At 32.8% G+C, this 21852-nt stretch overlaps 1 protein-coding gene across 27 annotated transcripts in view; it reads left to right on the top strand.

Annotated features, from left to right (window-relative positions):
* Positions 1 to 5925: 5925 nt before the first annotated feature.
* Positions 5926 to 21852, top strand: part of LOC143245143 (epidermal growth factor receptor kinase substrate 8-like) — a 96645-nt gene continuing 80718 nt past the window's right edge. For 15 of the 27 annotated variants that reach the window (XM_076491112.1, XM_076491111.1, XM_076491106.1 and 12 more), the window contains exon 1: positions 10690 to 10806. In XM_076491112.1, coding sequence (XP_076347227.1) covers positions 10736 to 10806 — 71 coding nt within the window. In that variant the 5' untranslated portion in view covers positions 10690 to 10735. Of the gene's footprint in view, positions 6397 to 10688; positions 10807 to 13840; positions 13866 to 21852 lie in introns of those variants that run through there. The other 12 variants (XM_076491103.1, XM_076491114.1, XM_076491117.1 and 9 more) reach the window with 9 other exon arrangements.

Below are 21852 nucleotides of genomic sequence, written 5' to 3'. Positions count from 1 at the left end.
TTCTACAGGTTGGTCCATCCCACCATGGCTTATTACAGCCCCCAAATGTGACCTTTCTTTCTGTCACCTAAAAAAGGCAGATATTCCAGATTGGAATATCGTCTTTTATTCAATGAATATCTTTCAAACAATCATTCAGTTCCCATTTATACAGATGGTTCCAAATCAGGTAATTCAGTGGGCTCTGCTATGGTTTGCTATGGGTCAGTAGTTGCGCGCAGAATCCCTTCTACAGCTTCTGTGTTCACTGCTGAACTGTATGCCATATCTCTTGCCCTGGATCATATTGCAGCTGAGCAGTACTCCAACTGCACTATTTATACTGATTCGCTTAGTTCTATACTTGCCTTGGAATCGCTACACGTTAGCTCACATCCTATTCTCGCTGATATTCGAAACCGACTTGCCCATTTCTCATTAGCAGCTACTTCAATCCAGTTTTTCTGGATACCAGGCCATGTTGGTATTCGCGGGAACAAGCTTGCAGACATGGCAGCTAAATATGTCTGCTTCAGCACCATCACTCCTATGCCTATTCCGTACATGTACTATGGTGTTGTCTTCAAGGCTCGGCTCCGTGCCAGCTGGCAGTCCACTTGGAGTGAGCAACGTGACAACAAACTTTTTCAAATCAAACCCAAATTGGACTTTGGCCATCTAGCTTCCGTAAAGTTCGGAAGGAGGAAGTTGTTCTCACTAGGCTACGCATTGGTCACAGTTTTTTTAACTCATCATTTTCTTTTACTTGGAACTGATACACCAATGTGTAGTTTGTGTAACACTCAAATCACTATCAGCCACGTTTTACTTTCTTGCCATCGTTACAATTCTCAACGACGGCAATATTTTAAACATATTTTTTCCCAGGGTCAATCTGTAACATTGGACAGAGTTATTGGTGATGGTGACTCTGTCCACCTTGATAATGTTTTTAATTTTTTAATGGCCATTGATCTTTTTAATCTCATTTAAGTGTTGCATATTTATTCATTACACCTTTTTAATTGTGGCTCCTTTTTTACAGTTTTAATCTCTCTCCTTCAATTTGACATTGGACAATGGCCAGAACATTAAATAACTCGACACCAGGACTGGAAAGGTCAACTTTAAGTGACTAACGCTACTGTTTGAACTATCCGTTTGAACTACTCGTTAGTCGTCCTGGCGAGTTGTTATTATACTTTTGCTGCATATCATTTCACACTTTTACTACTTAACTTTTTGGTACTGGCCATATTGACTCATAACCCGGAACCAGGACTGGAAAGACCAACTTCAGGTGACTGACGGTGGTTTTTATACTTACTTGTTAGTCTTCCTGGCGGGTTATGATCATTACCATTCTGCTACAGGTAGTTCTTTACAACTTTGTTGACTGGATGTCAACATTGGTTTTTACACCATTTTCTGTTTTAATTGCCGTTTTGCTTTTATCTTCAATTACTTTTACAAATTTTACTCCATTTACTTGACTTTTATCTTTTTTATTGGACATTTGGCTACTCATTATTACGATTTTGCGGAGTGTCTTTTAAAACTTTTATTCTTTTACATTTTGATAATAGCTGCTATGACACATAACCCGGAACCAGGACTGGAAAGGCCAACTTCAGGTAATTGACGATGGTTCTTGAACTTACCTGTTAGTTTTCCTGGCGGGTTATGATCATTACCATTTTGCTAGAGTAAATATTTTACAACTTTGAAGACTGGATGTCATCATTGGTTTTTACACCATTTTCTGTTTTAATTGCTGTTTTGTTTTTACCTTCATTTACTTTTACAAATTTTACTCCATTTACTTGACTTTATCTTTTTACTGGACATTTGGCTACTCATTGTTACAATTTTGCTATGTATCTTTTAAAACTTCTATTCTTTTACATTTTGATACTGGTTGCTATGACACATAACCCGGAACCAGGACTGGAAAGACCAACTTCAGGTGACTGACAGTGGTTCTTGAACTTATCTGTTAGTCTTCCTGGCGGGTTATGATCATTACCTTTTTGCTAGAGTAAATACCTTACAACTTCTTATACTCTGCCTTCTATCTTAACATTGTAGACTAGGTGTCAACACTGGTTTTATACTTTTTTGTTTTACCTTCATTTCCATTTATGTCTATTACTACATTTATTTATTTATGTTACATTTTTACCGAATGTCTGGCGCAGATAGCCTCGCTGCTTTGTGCCATAAAACACTAAATCAATCAATCAATCAATCTTTTGTAGGTCTTAAAATGCTATGTAACCTAAACCGTTACCTTTGACATGCATATCGCATCAAAACTTATAACCAATTAATTCACGATTGTATTTAATGAAATATTTCGCTAGTGTTTGATCGTGATTAACCAACAATGTCGCTGTGTATTTTTAGAAATATCAAAACATCTCTTAGTTATAAAAAAAATTAAATATACAAGTTTGATATGTTCATACGAATCACTCGAGGAAGCAGTCTTTGAGTTTTTATTTTAGTTCAAAAAATCAGTATGATACATATTACTTCTTTTTATACTCGCAAACCATATACATTATAATTTACTTTACTACAAGAAAGATTATTTAATAGGATTTGTTTAACCGTAGGGATCTGTGTTTATAATTGACAAATTCAACGGTTTACCTCATACTCTGAATATTAAAATCACAACCTTTATTTTTATATGACAGCCAGGTGGTTGGGGCGCTTGTCTGAGGTTCGCAGGTTCGCATCCCCGTCACGCCAAACATGCTCGCCCCTTCAGTCGTGACAGCGTTATAATATGACGGTCAATTCCACTATTCGCTGGTAAAAGAGTACCCTAAGAGTTGGCAGTAGATGGTGATGATTAGCAGCCTTCCCTCTAGTCTTACACTGCTAAATTAGGGACGGCTAGCGTTCTCCGGTGTTGGAATAATTGTAGATAATTGTATATAACAATACTTTAAAATGAAGCAAGAATTAAAACATTCAGTAACGTGGGGTCGGACATAAGAGTTGGCGGTGGGTGTTGTTGTCTAGTTACCTCCTCTCTAGTCTATCACTAAAAAAATATGAACGGATAGCGCAGGTAACCCTCGTGTAGCTTTGATGGAAATAAACAAAAATGAAAAAACTTAAATAAATCGATATTAAAATCGAAAACTTAGTCGATAGCCCACATGGCTGCTTGCTTGGAAGTCCAAGGCTTGAGTAATAATACACTGTTAAATATGGTTTACACTTTCAACTGCGAGGTTGTTATAAATGTGACATTCAATTCTGATATTATATTAATAGAAGACACTAACTGGTTACAATTTCTCTGGTCAACAGTTTTAAGTTGGAATTAGCTGTGTCTGATCCTTAAGGTGACTTCCATGTGCAAAATAACAAATTTTTACTTGAAATTAATCTAACCCTTTTCTGTTAATTAAATTGAATAAAAAAGAGAAAGAAAATTATTTGTTTGTTGTCAAGCATAAAGCTACACAATGAGTTAGTTGTGGAAGGATGCTATTTTGGTTCGATAAAGGGGTTCATTTTCCTGTAACTATGTTCAATAACATCTGTTTATTTTGGGAACAATACATATATATATATAATGTGTATTTAGCACTATTTAAATTATTATTGAATAATACACGAAAACATTAAAAGAAATGATCCCAAAAATATTTTATATTTTAACCGTTAAAAATATAACAACATTCAGGGTCTTAACTCGATGGACTTCCAATAAAAGTTCTCTCCACTTTCCATTACGATTGTCGAGACTCGAATTTTAGCACTGTAAATCATCAGACTTTCCGCTTAGCCGTTTGGGAGGGAAGAGAGGACAAGATAAGGAAAAAAGAAGAAGAAGAAAACTGACCATTTCCAAGTTGGATAAAACACAACTTACAAATCATATCGTGCAAGTGCTAAGATTTTCACTGTGTAAGTTTATAATATTGAATATTTTATACATATATCTTGAAATAATAATGAATGGATACTCGTTTTTCAGTGAAATTCTCTTTGTTTCTTTGTTTTTGAATTAAGCACAAAGCTACACAGTGGGCTATCTGTGCTCTGCCCACCACGGGTATTGAAACCCGGTTTTTAGTGTGTAAGTCCGCAGACATACCACTGTGCCACTGGCGGACCAGTGAAATTCTTAAAATGTGCTTGATTCTATAAAAAAGTCACTTGTAATAATTTTTGCCCAGTGCGCTTGTTGGACAGAGAGTGAGCGGACCGTGAATCCAAAACTTTATGGCTCCCGTCTCGTTGCCCCCCAAAAACGAAAAAAAAAGAATTGTGCTCAACAGTTTGAGAGATAAAGAATTTTCAACAGGGGTGACCAAAAACCCATTATTCGATAAGATAAGAGTTACGTGTTGACTTGACGTTTTACTGCTAGTCTGTCAATTCAAAACCAGGGGTGGCTGTACACATACATTCCTTTAAGTAATTTGCAGAAAACAACCCACAACACACTGATTAATTCGAACCACGTTACCAAGTTTTACACCCACTAGTTATCAGTTTCCATGAGCTCATAATTAATTTTCTTATTTCGACATGAATTACCGGAAACAACTTGAAATGTTACTTCTGAATAATCAAATTATTTCATGGCTCAGAGTTATACCTATCATCGCTAAGAGGATTTTAAAAGAGGTAGTTAATAAGGTTTGGTTTGTTTTGGATTTTGCACAAAGATACACGAGGGCTATCTGCGCTAGCCGTCCCTAATTTTGCAGTGCAAGACCAGAAAGAAGGCGACTAGTCATTTTCACCACCGCCAACTCTTGGACTACTCTTTTATCAACGAATAAAGGGAGTGACCGTCACATTACAACACCTCTAAGGCTGAAAGCATGTTTGGTGTGACGGGAATTCAAATCCGCGAATCGATTGCCTTATCCACCTAACTATGCTGGGTCAAATGCATAAGTCTTACGATAATATTTTAGCTTATCTCCTGGTTGGCAGAGCACAGACAATTTAATGTGTAGCTTTGCATTAAAAACAACAACATAAAAAAACAGTAATTCTCGATATTTCTTCCTATTAAAAATGTCAATGTCACATCTATGAAGACAATTCACACAGAACGTTAAACTTTAAAGATATTTTATTATTAAAAACAATTTAATGCAAATAAAATGGCGGTAGGAATATAGATTCAAGAACTTGGGAAATATTATTCCGTTCATATACTTGTTTCATAGAAAGCAGTTTTTCTTCAGCTTTTATGATATACATTTATCAATTGTAATTATGCCATGTGGTACTCTGGCAATAATGCTTTTTTTGTTTGTTGTTAAGCGCATAGTTACACACAAATTATCTGCTATCTGTGTTGTATCTATTGCGGGTATCGAAAGCCTTCAGACTTACCGCTGATGCAAGTGTCAAAACCAAATATACCGAAGAATTATTTCTGTTAAGTTTTCAAAACTCGTGGGTAATATTTCTTTACGAAAAGGCCCGGCATGGCCAAGCGTGTTAAGGCGTGCGACTAGTAATCTGTGGGTCGCGGGTTCGCATCCCCGTCGCGCCAAACATGCTCGCCCTTTCAGCCGTGGGGGCGTTATAATGTGACGGTCAATCCCACTATTCGGCGGTGGGTGGTGATGACTAGCTGCCTTCCCTCTAGTCTTACACTACTAAATTAGGGACGGCTAGCACAGATAGCCCTCGAGTAGCTTTGTGCGAAATTCAAAAAACAAAACAAAGATCTTTACGAAAAACAGAAAAGCTACGAAAATAGTGAAAAGAAAAATAATAATTATATTTTCGTGACTTTTTTAATTCATTTGATTTTAGATAAGCTTTCATCATTTCATTGAAATTAGAATTATTAAAACAAAAGTTTGTATTGAAAATAAATATTCAATAAAATAGTGAATATTTCTCATCATATAGGAATCCTATAGGCATGATAACAAGTTGGTGCGTCCTCTAGAGGCTACAGGTATAGCAGTTGAACAACAAATAATCAAATGACGTATACACCTGTTTCAAGAACTGGAACAGGTTTGTGATATTTACTCCCAGCATTCCACCGTACCGCGAAAAGGGCTTGTGTTAAGTAGGGGAACATTTTAGACAAGTATTGGAAGGTGTTTGTTAGCTATGAATATGTTCATTTAGTTGTGATGTGTGTGTTTCAAAATAAGTAAGAGTAATTGTAGTGTTTTGGAGATTATAATTTACAATAACGACGTATGTATATTCATTTCCAAAACTATATAGTACAATTAAGCCTCTCACTGTCAGTATAAGTTGTAACTGTGTAAGCAACTTTATAATTTATTCAAACAGTACTAGTGGTTAAAAAGGATTTCTTCAGAAAATTTCATACAACTACCAACTCGTAGATTTTTCTTGTCCTATCGGTAGTGACGTCATATCATGCTATGAACCTAACTCAAGGTATGTTCATAAATTTAGTATTTCTTAAATATTTTAATATTCATATCTAATTCCATATTTAGTATCATACTATTTATAGTTTTATACTGTCTTTACTAACCGTTTGCAAATTTTAATACTTGTTAAAAATAAAATTCATTGTGAAAGTTAAGTATATTTCAGACTGTTTACTTTTTATCATTATATTAAAGAAGTATTTTATCTGCATTCTAAGTTTCATTGTAGAATACTCTACAAAATAAAATGCTATTAATGAGAAGGATTGGATGAACCACAATAAACAAAAGAGTAGATCTTTTAAAAAAAATAAAGATACAATACTCAAAATGAGAAAATTGAAATGAAATAGACAAACAAATAACACAGTTAAGTTTATAACTTAAAAGGTATTCATAAAATTAAGGTAGAAAAAATTAACCAAAACATTCACAACATGAGAAATTGCATCCTGATACAGAACTCTGGCAAACCCAAACACAACACTACCATGAAAACCTGACAGAAGTAACACATCACACACACACACAAAAGAAAAATGGTATTGTGGAAACAAATAATGAAGTAATATGCAGAAATTATTTAAAGAAAATGATGGAAAAATCATTGGGATTTGTAAAAAACTGATAAAATAATTTTTCAAAAACAATGCATAATATTTATTTATGAGAAACAGAAAATCAAAGAAAATAGCGTAAAAGAGAGTGATCAAATCTTTATGACTTGATTCCATATGACTGCAAAGAAGTGACACTAGCTTTGAGCAAGTACCCATCAGTTTATTGAAATTTACAAAGTAAAAACATGGGAGGACTGAGCAATAAATCAAAACAACTAAAATTAAATTAAAAACAAAATTTCAAGTTGATAAGTGAGTAACATTTTTTCTTAAATGATTGAAATCTTGAATTCCAGCCATTCAAATTTATTAATTAATAAGTTATTAATATCTGACTTTGTTAATTAAAACATAATAGGGGCATATTTTTCTGACTCTTGCTTCAAAAAATAACAGTGAAACATATTGGTATACTTTTAACTGTCAGGAAATATGGCAGTGTAAAATAATGATTGAAAACCCACTAACCTTTTCTTATAGTTAGATCAAGGTTTTACAATAATTGTCACTAGGGGATGAAAGCTCTACTGCAAGTTTCCCAGGTTTTTTTTTTTTTTAAAACTGAAAAATAAATACCTTTCTACATTTAAAGATATTTAACTGTTATGTGAATATTTTCTTCCTCATCAGTTAAAAAAAATATCAGTCATGTTTTTTATTTTATAGTATTACAGGGTTCCCTTTAGAAAGTCATAAATAATTTTTCTAAACACAGAAACCTTAGAACTTAATAATTTAGCATAAACACTAATAATTTTAATAGCAGCTAACATAAATGTGTTATTTCCCTAATCCTCAAAGTTCTATATTTAATTAGAATCTTTTGTAAACTTGATGTTTTTCATTGTTAGTAAATTCTTCTGATGATCAATTTCAAAATGGATTTTTGGTTGAATTTTCAAGATTTTGAAAGACAATTTCTTTGAAGCTAACATGATCAAATGAATTAATTTCTTAAATATTTTTTATTATTTAGATTATCCTTCAAAGTTTCCATCAAAACAAATGTCTATTTTTGAAATAATTTTTAATTGGGGATGAATCCCATATTGATTATACAATGTTTACAACTGAATTATGTGATCCTTAGTATCAAGAACCCATAATTGGATGGCACACATGCTGTGTGAGTGTATAATCTCCCACAACATCAAAAGAACTTTTATAGCCTTGTGTGACAAATTCAAGACTTAGATAGTTTCTCTCAAATGAGCAGATAGCCTGATGTGGCTTTGCTAAAAAGAAAATACAAAACACACACAAACTAATAATCCTTAATAATAAAACTGGTTAATCGGCATTATAATGCATCTGCCTGTGTATATTCTTATCAGTAACCAATAATCTGTTCAGGTGGCTGTAGAAAACTGATGAGGACCCCCACACACTTTTTTCTTTCTTTCTTTTTTTGGAACAGTTGAAACACACCAAATATTTGCCAACATCAGTATTATTAGATATTTCATGGCATTTCAGTCACTACTTTCAAACAAAATCATATTTATTTTTATGATTTCTAAGGGAGATCTGTTCTTGATATAGTTATATGTAATAAATTAACAAAACCAAAACCTATACTAACTATGGTAACAAATTTTAGTATTAAATAATTTAAAAGTTAATTTTACATCTTCAGTTTTAGTTTATATTGAAAAATACATGCATCACCCAGAACATAACAGACCCTATATATGTGCATGTGCTTTTTTGTTATTTTTATCTATTAAGTTTATTTTTATATTTTATAATTTGGAATTATCCTTCATTTTTTCTTTCCAATCATAGCAGATAACACCTGTATCACTCATTATCACAATTTTCTGCTGTTCAATTCTATCTGTGGAAATGGCAAACTCTTCACAAGTTGAAATTTAAACATAACTCGCAGTGTTACGAAAAGACAAAAGTGTACATGTTCTGTTTACTGCTGATTATGCTTTTAGTCAAGTGCGAAAGTTTGTGTGCAAGTGCAAACAAAGATAAGTAAAATAAGAAATATATATAAATATAAAACACATTTTGCCACACCTAATAAAAAAAAATTAACGAGCCTGAAATACATTTCAAGAGGTTATCTAAATAAAAGGTCATGGATTGATAAATAACTGAATGAAAAAGATATAGAAGTGGATAAGAATAAACAGATAAATAATTTTAGGATAAAGCTTGTTTTGTATTGTCAGGTTTATTTTTTAATTATATTGGAAAATAAGCATTTTTGTAGCAATTGCTTGATCCTAATCAATATGAAAATTATGTTAAACTTTTTTTTAAAATAAAAGCATATGCCTACTACATAGTAAATTGTGAAGTTTATTACATTTAGATCAGGCATTGTTTTGTTAGAATAAAAATATTAAGCAATTGTTAGCTGTAAGTTATATTCATGAGCTATGGATTCACCCTTTTACTGTGTAGTTTGGATATATCCAAATAAACATTTGTATCTGCTAACTGCAAATTTGGATTTATCCCATGGCTACCAAAAAACGTTTCCCTCTTCTACAAAAAGCAGGAAGGTTTCCTTGTAATTGAAACAGTCATCAAACCTGTTTGCCAGTTGCCATCTGTATTCTGCACCATGACACTGGGATGTTTATATGACTACAAAATTGCACACTTCTCAGAAACACACAGAATCTATATAAAGACATTATCTTTACATCTTGAATATCTAAATAATTTGTTTTATATTTTGTGGTGATTTTGGCCTGTTGTTGACTGACTTTATGTATTTAAACCATTTATTGGAGAACACTTATTTTCTCCAATTTTTTTGTTTCTGTTTTCAGTTATTGCTGTCAGATATATAAAATGTTTTGGTGGATAATTAACATTTTTTGGCAATAATCCTGTAAAATTAATTGCTTGGCAAAAGAGTTAGAGTTGCTTGGAAGTAGGGGCATAGTACATTATGAAGAGGGAAAAATAAAGTTCATTTGGTTTATTGAGGTCACATCTAAGCAAAACCTATAGTGTTTGTGTTAAGGGTGAAAATAATTTTTTTGCCCTGTTCTACATGGCAAATGATCAGGATGTTTACATTGGTGGAATGTGTGTAGACATTGTAATTTTACTGACAACAGAAACGTGCTTATTGTGATAAGGTACTGACTTCAGGAAGTTAATGTGGTTAGTCTTTCTTCATCACATTTCTTAATTTCTTGAGGTTTCCCATGCATTTTGGTGGTAAGAATTGTTTTTTCACTTTGTGTATGAACAATCTCACTAGTGGACACTTGTACTTCTTTTATAGCAGTGAGGACAATGTGTTAAAAGATTGGTTGTGGAAGTTTCTGAGTGATAAAAGGTGCATATCTTATATTTAAAAAGTGGACTAACAAATAGTAAAAGATATTTTGAAAGAGAGGGATTTGTTGGTTGATCTTTATGGTAAAGATGGTTAATAAAATCTGGAAATGTTTGTAAAGCTTGTTTAGCTAGAAGAAAAGGAAAATATTCCATACAAATGGTTACATTCCTTCCAAAAGCTTTTTCAAAGAAGACGAATAGAGGATTTGAACATTGGTGAATGAAGAATGTTTAACTTATAAAACAAAACAAGAAGGAAATTTATTTAGAAAAGGAACGGTGTTGAAGTTCATAGAAATAAAGAATATTATTATGGTTATTAGGAATATGAATGTTTCATGGAACCAAAACAACAAACTGAAAAAAGAAAGTGAAATTAACATTGGTCCTTTAAAAGACTTTGAAGGGAAAATGACTAAAATAGTGATTAAGTTTTTTACTGATGGAAATGAAGTTCCTGAACTGACTAACCTTCAGGGTAGGTAGGTATAATTTTTCTTTTGACATTTAAGAAACTTTTTTTTTATGGAAAAGCTTGAAAGAGTTTTTCAAAATGAAGCTCCAAGCTTGAGAAGATTCATTTTAATATCTTAGAAAAATTTAATAAAAGTCTGACAAGAGCTTTTATTATTTGGGAAATTCTTGATAACTGAAAGATTGTTGATGCGAGTGGCCTATTTAGAAAGAAAAGGTGTAAAGACAGCATTGTAAACCTTTGGCTCATAGTTTGACATGTGTTATTAGCAGGGTGTTGAATGCTATAGTTGGAAGCCATTTAGAAAAGCATATGGTAAGTTGGCAGCATTGTTTCAGGAAATGTTTTTTCCTTTTCCTTTACCAATTTTAATTTTTGATATGGCTCTCAAATTTATGGGCAGAAGCACCTTGATTGGTCTTGTGTACCTGGGTTTTAGTAAGTCTCACATAATGTGCTAAACAAAAAATTAATTAGATGAAAAATTTGATGCTTTTTTAAGATTGGGAAAGTGGTAAGGTAGAAGACTTTCGTGACAATTGTAATTTTTCTGACTGAAAGAATACAACATTTTTATTAAGGGTGTTTGTTTTAATTTCTTTGTTATTCAATGTTTGTGTTAACTTTTTGAGAGGCATTTTTTTGGCCAGTTGTATTTCTAAAATACTGGAATGAGATAATTCCATTACATTTTTATTTTTGTCCAAAATGTAAAATGAATTTGGAAAATTTTTAATATTGAAAAACAATTATACTCATGGATCATGAAAATTGGATAGGGGTTTGTGTGAGAAAATCAGTGGTTTTGTGAAGGAAGAATAAAAACAAAATGATTTAAGTGTAATTGTTTACAGAATCTTAAAATCGTTTGAGTATTTGTTTGTAGTTTAAAAAAGAGCAAATCCAAAGTTGTTTTTTATTTAGAAAATTTAATTTTTAGCACAAGTGTGTGTGGTTGTAACCATGTTTAAAGTATGAGAAATTTTTTCAGGATACTTGTTAATGACAATTATTTTTTTGTTAATTTAGTGTATGATCAAAATTGCTATAAAAATATTTGAATTTTATAATTTTTCATTTTGATGTACTGTAGAAATAATTAAAAAATTAAACCTGTTTCATTTAGTATTCTACATAATTTAGTCATAACAATGGTCATAGCCTATATATTTGTATGTTGTACAGGAAATTGTTTTTACAGTTAGTATGCTAGCTGAGTATTTGTTTTTGAAAATGAAAGCAGATAATCGTGTTTATGATGCACATAGGTGCATTAAGTGACTTGGTGATATCCTGTGTTATGTGGATCATTTTGGCTTTGCAACAGGGTTGTATTAAATTAATTACATGTTCAAACTTGTTTAATGAAGATGGCACATCACTTTTCATGGAAAGCAGAATTGAATAAATGAAAACATTAATAATGTATTTTTTTTGCTACAGTATTCAGTGGATTATGAGGGTTGTTTTGTTTTTTACAGAAGACTGATAGAGTAAACCTGATCCTGTGATCAGATACAAAACATTCATTCATTCTACTGTCACTACTTTTCTATGTTATACTATTGTTTTAATGATATGACTGTTTAATGAGAAATCTGTTATTGAAACCCTTGTGTGTTGTATCACTCATTAACTAGGTTGTCCAAACTCCTTTAAAATCATCAGTTGTTAGTGGTTATAATTAACTGTGATAGTTATTCTCTTGATGAACAGTAAGTTTCTGCTGGTATGAGCAGTCATAAAATAGTTGTCATAAAAGTGGGTTTTGTTTAAACAAATAATTTATTAATAGAATGTGTTTAAAATATGAGTATTGTACATTGTTTATACATATCAATACAGTTTTCATCTTCGATTAAAAAATACAAAATAAGAGAAGAGTATAGGTTTGAAAAATACCAGTTACTTTTCTGCTCTTTAGTGTAGGAATATGTAATAACATAATTATAGTGGTGCAGAACTGTAATAAGAGAGATCTAAATTGATTCTAACATAATTAAAAAAAAGTACCATTTTTTAAAACAGAAATGATGAATTATGTTTTTCATCAGCATTCTTAATGTTTTACTTCAAATTTGTTTATAAAAGATTTAGAGGACTTTTACAAGCTGTTGATGTGTTAGTGCTATTACTGTTGGAAACAATGGATCTGTTGTATAAAAGTAGCAATAACACTTGCAAGTTGTATCTAACTCTGACTAGTCATCTTGTCATAAATGCCTTTATGTCAATATAAATATTATAATTCTGTCAACATAACTGCTCCACAAGGTGTGGATTAATCTTCACAAAAATTGGTTCATTAGTTCCATGTGGGACACATACAGATTTGTAGTATTTGTGTGTTTTTGCATTTTTAATCATGAATTTACACAATGTGAGTCCATGGAATGGGTACTCTAGCTAGTGTGTGTTAATTAATGTCAAAAATTGCCACACAAATAGTGAAATATTCACCTGATTTGAGTGCTGAGTAACTGTCTGCAGATTTCAGTATGTCTGCTACTGCCACAGTATCAGACACCATCTATATGCATTATAGAGGTTATAATTTCATTGTACATGTCACTGGTTAGGCCATGTTTAGAGTATTATATTCAGTCTTGCACTTCTTACCTTAAGAAGGACATTGAATTGTTGGAAAGGGTTCAGAAGAGGGTTACTAAAATATTGCCTGGGATGGAAGGCTTATTATATGAGATGTTAAAGTTTCTTGAGCTGTTTTCTCATGAAAAAAGAAAGTTAGGAGGGATCTGATTGAGATGTTTACCATTTATAAAAGAAAATGATAGTGTTGATGCAGTGTCTTTTTTCATATTTAACAGTGAGAGTACTAGAACTAGGGGACACAACTATAAAATTTGGCAGGGTAGGAGTCATCTTCAGTTGAGTTTTATTTTTCTGACAGGGTAGCTGGTCTTGGAAATGGGTTGCCTTTGGATGTTGTAGCTGGTCTTGGAAATGGGTTGCCTTTGGATGTTGTAGCTGGTCTTGGAAATGGGTTGCCTTTGGATGTTGTAGTTGGTCTTGGAAATGGGTTGCCTTTGGATGTTGTAAATTTAAGTGAGTTTAAGAAAAAGCTTTAACTATATTATTCATAAAATTTAAAAAAACGTTTTAATTGTTTACTTTTGGAGGATGAACCAATAAGTCCTTTGTTGTCACTAAACATTGTTATCAATATACTAAATGGAATTAAGCCTAAAGCATACCCTTGAGTTTGTGAAACTATGTAAAAGTAATGTTGCATTAGTGCTATTGTTAAATCAGTTTAGAAAAAGTGTTAAGTATTTTGGATCATTAACATAATGTAATAAAAGAAATTGATATATTAATATTCAGTTAATAAATATGTATAAAAATAATATCATAAATGATAACTATTTATTGTATAAAACTGACCAAAATATTTTGTGTAAGGTAATACTGATTAATTATAACTTGTGAGTGATAAAGAACTTGCTAGTGTCACACAACACTACTTGATTTACACACTTCCGATAGGGCATTTTGTTGAATACCATGTCTCATTAGGTGAGCTTGGTATATGACATAGTGGTCCCAAATATTGTATACAGCATTACTTAAACAATGACTATTTTGGTATGAAATATTAAGTTGCAAACAAATTTTTATCAGTTTAATTTGTCACAAATCAGAATTATTTTAACTTTCATTAACATTTTTATTACTAATACTTATTAATTTATTGAATTAATAATGTGTCTAATTCTGCTCTGTGCAATACAATGAGACCTTTCACTCAATACCAGGGCTAGTCAGGCATATTGGGGACAGGGTGCCACGTTTATTTTTTGACATACGAGGTTGGGTGTGGATTAGTGTAGCTAGACTATGAACCTGAGGGCTCATGAGTTGGTGACCTGATACCACAGAAAAGGGCTCTGTAGTTTGAGGTCATATTCTACTACTCAGTCAGACAGGATAAACTTAAGACTTGACAATGGGTACTGTGAACTAGCCTACAAGTTCACAAATAGGTATTTTTATGAACAGATAGCTGCTTTTAGTAGTGTTGCATGGTATTCTAAAAAAGAAACAATTCAACATGCTATTACTCCTAGAGGGCGCTCTGTTTTCTAATGGAACTTCAGTATGATAGACAACGTGGAGATAATTTTATCTCAGTTGACGTTGGGAAATGGAATTTTCAAGTAGATAACAATTTGAGATAATACAATTTGTTATTGCTGCAAATTCAATTAAATGTATTTTTGAGTCAATTCATCACTTATCAGGGGGAAAACGAAGTTTTATAACAGATGTGAGGAACACAGTAATGCAAAAAACATCGTTAAATACAGATGTTACGAAATTGTTTTATGTTATATCATAGGTGCTAAAACATCAAAAAGTTATTTAACAGTATTCTGACTACAACGTAAAACAAATAAAAACCACAGAAACATTAACTGTTAAGCAAGATGTTTTTGATAGAACTAAAAGTTTAGGAGAACCCAATTGTAAACGGTAACAGTGTCACAGAATGAAATTATTCCGTAATGCCCAATGCTAAATATACACTTGGATCACAAATATGGTTTTAGAATTTCCAAAAATATGGTATTCGTTGTACTTAACGACGATGGAAAACAAAGAAATGTGCATTAACTTGGGGTGCCAGGACCGTCAAGAGACCTATACCAAGTTTTATCCCAGCTTTAGTAAAGCAGAGTACAGCGTCTTTTAACAGATACAAAGACCAGTAGCAAAAGTCGTTCACGTGCCCCAGGCAATAGTACCCAATATAATCAAGAAAGATCTCAGTCTGGAGAAGATATGCAAGTCGAATGTATGTATGTTGCTTTAATGACGAATCCAGTAAAGGAAGATTTTGTAGAAAACTGTATGAACAGTATCTATTTGGAAAAATATTTGTAGCGCTTGGTGACACTACAAAGCTTGTGTGTAGTTTGGCACGACACTTTTTACAATTATCATTTTCTAATGACTAGTTGTGAAAACAAATCCTAAATTTGTATGCATTTTTGACAAAACACTTTCAGAAAGATTCATTATTTTCACTGGATTGTACCCTGAGGACAGGTTGGGATCAAGAGAGTAAATAGAAGGGTCAAGGTAAATTCTGCTTGTTATAAGGCCAATGTTCATAGGCTTTGTACTGAAATGAAGCCTATGGGGTATTGATTTATTAGGATAAGGCTTACAATGCATATTCCATTTTACCCTCACATATTTTAAGGAGCTGAATAACTTAACGGGTATTCATAATATTCAATAAGAAGACATGTCGGTTATGTCGCTGTGCCTGTGAATTTCTGTGTGATCAAACTGAAACAGTCATTGGAAAGCCGTCGTCCAAGATGGATCATGGAAACAATGCTTGGAGGAGCAGTGTGTACACTAGGTATTACAGCAGAAGTTTTTAGATTTTTCACAACAATTTTTTTTAGTAGTCATACCGGAGTTACTAAGCCTTAGTGTAATCTCGACTTTAATTCCAAACCTAGCAATAATGAAAAGCTCAGTGTAGGGACACAGGAATTTTGTTGTTGTTTGAAGGGCGACTTTAAACGAACCTTTATTGTTATCTCTAAATGGGAATTTAATTGTTTTGACCTCCTTGGGTCACCGCTTTTCCCCTTCTCGCCTCCTCCTACATAAATCTAGGAAGAGCGTTTGACCCCCCCCCCCAGTTCCTGGTTCCTACACCATTGAAGTTTAGTGTCAAATTTACTGATTGGGACCTGTTTACTTACTACTGTAATTTCCTTACGAAAGTATTTAGCTAAAGTGTGCTTAATTAGTGTTAGCGATGATTTTAAAGAGGTTATTGAAGAAATTAAAACTTGAAAAACGATTGAATCACATATTAGTGTCAGAGTCACTGGTTAAATACAATTTTTCCAGTAGCGCCCTCTATGATTTTTTGCCCATTCATGATGTTTTTGTTGAAAAATGTTATAAAAATATGGTTGTTGAATTTCGTGCAAAGCTGTTGAAGGTTTGTCTACTAGCCGTTCTCAAGTTTAAAGTGGAGGGATTGTAGTTAAGTTAACCGTAATGGAACTGCGAAACCCCAGATCTAAAGTGGGTCTCGTCAGCCAATAGGACGCATTAAAAATATAAGTACGATTGTAATTATTCTAATACTTAAATACTGAAAATCAGAAAATACCGAATACACTGTCTTTATGTGTTGTAGTCTGTTAATTGTTCTTCACGTACCTGTTCACCTTTTGACGCGATATTTGGTCTTGTTAACTTGTGTAGTCGTTATCGATATTCGAGGGTAGCGGATTCAAATCCCCGTCATATCAAACATGCTCGCCCTTTCAGTCGTTATAATGTAACAATCAATCGCACTATTCCTTGGTAAAATAGTAGTCCAAGAGTTTGCGGTAGGTGTTGATGACTAGCTGCCTTTCCTCTAGTCTTACACTGTGAAATTAGGGACGGATAGCGCAGAAAACCCTCGTGTAACTTTGTGCGAAATTAGAAAAACAACAACAAAAAACAATCGTTATTGATCACGTGTCGTTGAGACAACAGTAATGGTGGGTGTAAGATTGCAGGGAGCATTGTATACATTTAATATATACTGTATGATAGATAACAGTGTAATGTAATGTATCTATGTATCTGGAGACGGCATTAAAACTTGTTAAAATTAGGTCATCTTTAGGTTGACAAACACCCATACCAGAGCCGTCTTGACATACATTTTTACTTCAAGTGGTTTTCTCGTCATCAAGGAGTGTAATATAATGTGTAAACACATTTAAGAAAATAATGCAGATAGAAGTATTCCTTATATATGTAAAATCTGCTTGTTTGGGTTGAGAAAATATTTTACGTAGAAGAGCAAACAACGTTTCGACCTTCTGACGATGACCGAAGAAGGTCGAAACGTTGTTTGCTCTTCTTCGTAAAATATTTTCTCAACCCAAACGAGCCGATTTTACATATATATTTTTCTACAAGTGGGTTTTCTCGACATCACTGAGAAGACTTCCTTGGTGCTGATGCGGGTGGATAATTAGGAGAGCTTTAATTTTTAATTTATTCACAGTTATTTGTATGCTTAATATCTTGGTGTTTTCTAGTGCTATATGTGTTTGTTTGAGATGAAGTGATCCAAAACATGGGGGGCTGTGTTTTTGTGTTCACTGAATAAGGTTTTCATTTTTCGGTTTGTTTCTCCAATATAGAAATCATAGTTGTTGCATTGTAATTTGAAAATAAAATTAGTATTGTGATTGTAGAGTAGTTTTTACATTGTAGATTTGAGTTTGGTAACTGATTTTTGGATGAATTTAATTTTTAATAGAATGTAATGTTTGAGTATAATAGTTTTTTCCAAATGTTATTTTGTTGGTGATATGTCGAATGTAATGTTATTTTAAGGTATTTTGTTATTGTTATATGGAATGTAAGATATCTGGCAGTGTAATGTTTTGTCGTTAGGTGTTTTATTTGTTTTCAGATTGTTGGTTGGATGCTCATTTCATTGTAGGTCGTGCTTTGTGTTTTAATTCTGTTGACGGTTTTGGAGGAAATTTATTCACCTTGATGAAGAATTGGGGTTGATTGACTTCGTCATCAAGGTTGTCAGATGAGAAGATTTACGGCCGTGTTTATTAGGTTTTTGTTTTGTTTCGTGTGACGAGTTTCAGGAAATGTAGTTCAATGTGGTGTTTTTTTTTTCTGTGGAAATTTGTTTTAAACTGTGCATCTGTTGTTATGTTTCGAATTTCAGAAATGTTAGAGTTTATCTTTTTTTTTTGTATTTAGTGTTGAACTTGGTTTATGGGTTTATGGAGCTGGTGTGGTTGGAAAAGCTATCTTCATGTTCTGTAGATGTGAATCCCTTACATGTATCATCTACATATTTGTACCAATGTGGTGTAAAACTTAATCGATTACTTGAGAATCGATCTGTTATAAAAATGTAGTCTAGGACTGATGACATCAGATCACCCATAATTTCAACCATGTGTGCATAGTTTTTTTTAATTTTTGAACATAAAATTAGCTTTTGAGGTAGTAAATTCCAAGAAAAATATAAGTTTGTTGCTGAAGGTGTGTATTAATGAGTTAGAATATTTAGTGTAGAGTTCTAAAACTGTTGTAGACTGTTGTGGTTAAAACTTTAGCGAAGGAGAAACTAGTTAAGATTTTATCTCAGAACGGCTGGCATGGATATTCACACTTTTATTGATTAGCAGAGAACAACGTTTCGATCTTCAGGTTTAGAAAGTTAAGATTTTATGGTTTAATTGATCAAATATAGTTCTAATGTTAAGATATCTCTGAAAAAGGAACCAGCAGCTGTGGTGTATGTGGAAAATGGTCATGCTATGCATTTACTTAGGTTTTAATTAAATGATCCATGTGTCGATATTATGGGTTTTAGAGGATTAATGTGGTTTAGGAGTTTTACACACTTATGGTATGGGAGTCGGTGTTATGTAAGTAGGAGTTAGGGTACTTTGAAATTGTTTTCTTGTTTCAGTTGTGATGATATTTTCCATGATGACGTGAAAACCCACTTGTATAGAAAATTATATGTGTAAAACATGGCTGGTATGGATTGAGAAAGCACTGTGTAGAGGAGCGAACAACGTTTCGACCTTCTTCGGTCATCGTCAGGTCGACAAAGAAAGAAAGAAGTAACTGACCGAACTTGATCATGACCGAAGAAGGTCGGAACGTTGTTCGCTCCTCTACATAGTGCTTTCTCAATCCATACCAGCCGTTTTTTACACATGTAATGATATTTTATTTAGTTGGGTTTTACTTGTTTTACCAACAGAAAAAAGACAACTTCAACAATTTTATTGACATCCAACAGCCAAACTTCCCAGAAAAAAATATTTTCCAGAAACACCTAAAATCATCTTAAACGATTTTTTCAAAGAATTTTCTCGCAAAACCATCAACATAATTTCACAAAAGAGAAAGCTAAAAAAACAATCTTACAAAAAGAGACATTAATTCCATTAAAAACCTAAAACAAGACAAAAATATAAAAATTCTAAAAGCAGATAAAGGAAACGCTATAGTCATAGTGAACACGAATGAATACATGCAAAAAATGAAGAACATTCTATCAGACACAAACACATTTAAACCAATACACACAAATCCAACAAAAACACACGAAACGCAACTAAACAAAATACTACTAAAAATAAAAAAAAACACTTTATTTCTACCTACGCAAGACCGACTCACGCACACCACAAATATACGGCATCCCCAAACCTCATAAACCAGATTGTCCATTACGACCAATAATGTCCACATATGAATCGTTTGATCACAAACTTGGTAAATACATAGCATGGGCATTTTCCAAATATGTAACATCAGCCAGCTCATTCATCAAAGACTTTTTAATTTCAAGTCTAATCTTAATCAACTTAATCATAAAGCCTTAATGGCCAGTTTTGATGTTATATCCCTCTTTACAGAAGTCCCAACCGCTGAAGCCAGCAAGATAGCCTTGTAACTCTATATCCGGGACCCTAATCCATCAATAGACATTCCTAGCAACCAATTAGCAAACTTCATGTTCAACAACCACAACTATATACAAACAAATGGCCTAAGCATGGGCAACCCAGTATTACCAGTTCTCGCCAATATTTTTGTGACACAAGTTGAAACATAAGCAATTAACACAGCATTACATCCACCACTCTACTGGTACAGATATGTAGATGACACGGTCGCGGGATTCACATCTACAGAACACGTACTTAATTTTTTTAATCACATTAACTCTATACATCCCAACATTAACTTCCCATGTAAACAGGAAGAAAGCAATCAAATATTTCTTAACCTCAAAATTACAAGAACTGATACACAATTTCAAACAGAAATCCACAGAAAAATCACCCATACTGGACTATACATTCCTTGGGACTCAACACATGAAATAAAAAAAAACTTAACATACTAAGAAACCAAATAAACATAGCCATAAAACTATGCTCACCAGATAAAATTAACGATGAATTAGACAAAATAAAACAATACTTCATCAACATCAATAAGTTTCCTCCACAAACCGTAGAAAATATTATACGCACACACCTAGACAGAAAGCAAAATCAACCAATAAAAGTAAATACATCTCACGAATTAAAAAATCACGAAACCATATAATGCTGCGTACCATATATTCCCGACATCAGCAGACAAATAACCAACATTTGGCAAAAGCTAGTAACAAAGTATGACATTCCAGTTAATACTAAATTTATTCAAAAACCAGGCACAAAACTAAGGTCTATACTATGTAAAAACTACACTGACAAACACCACACTAACATTATTTATAAAATACAATGTGATAACTGCCACGATTTCTATATTGGAGAAACAAGTAGAAAAATGGAAACCAGATTCAAAGAACACGAAAAGTCACCCTCACACGTTTTCAAACACTGAAAATCAAATAAACACAACATAACCATAGAAAACACCCAAATAATAAATAAACAAACATAAACGCAACATTAAAGAATCCTTACTTATACAACAACTCAAGTGCAAAATAAATTAATAAAAAAGAACACCTTTATACCTATATTAATAAATATATCCAACATCTAAGCACGCCCTCTGCATTCCTACACTCAATTACACAACCCCCTTCAAACCATGTGGTCAACTATTGGTCAGTTACCTCTTTCTTTCTTTGTGAACCTAACGATTACTCTACGTAAAAAAATTTCACAACCCAAACCAGCCGTTTTTACATATATTTTTGAATGTTTTTCTTTGGAAAATTATATTGGAGGTTTTGTTTGAGAATTCTTTTAAAAGTTGTTTAAAATGCTAATACATGTATTTAGGTATTTCAGTGAAATGGATGTTTTCATATGGCTAACTTACCATGTAGAATAGATTAAATACATACAACACCCCCTACCATCTTGTATCTTTTATTACTGTCATCTCTGCGACACATGATCAATAACTGTCACTTTTTCAAAGGTCATTCTTCACCTGATGATGACTTAGGAAGGTCTAAAAGTTGTTACTTTTGTTTTTA

This window comes from Tachypleus tridentatus, chromosome 2, assembly GCF_004210375.1.
Source record: "Tachypleus tridentatus isolate NWPU-2018 chromosome 2, ASM421037v1, whole genome shotgun sequence".
Lineage (NCBI taxonomy): Eukaryota > Metazoa > Arthropoda > Merostomata > Xiphosura > Limulidae > Tachypleus > Tachypleus tridentatus.
This window is presented reverse-complemented; position numbering and strand designations above follow the sequence as displayed.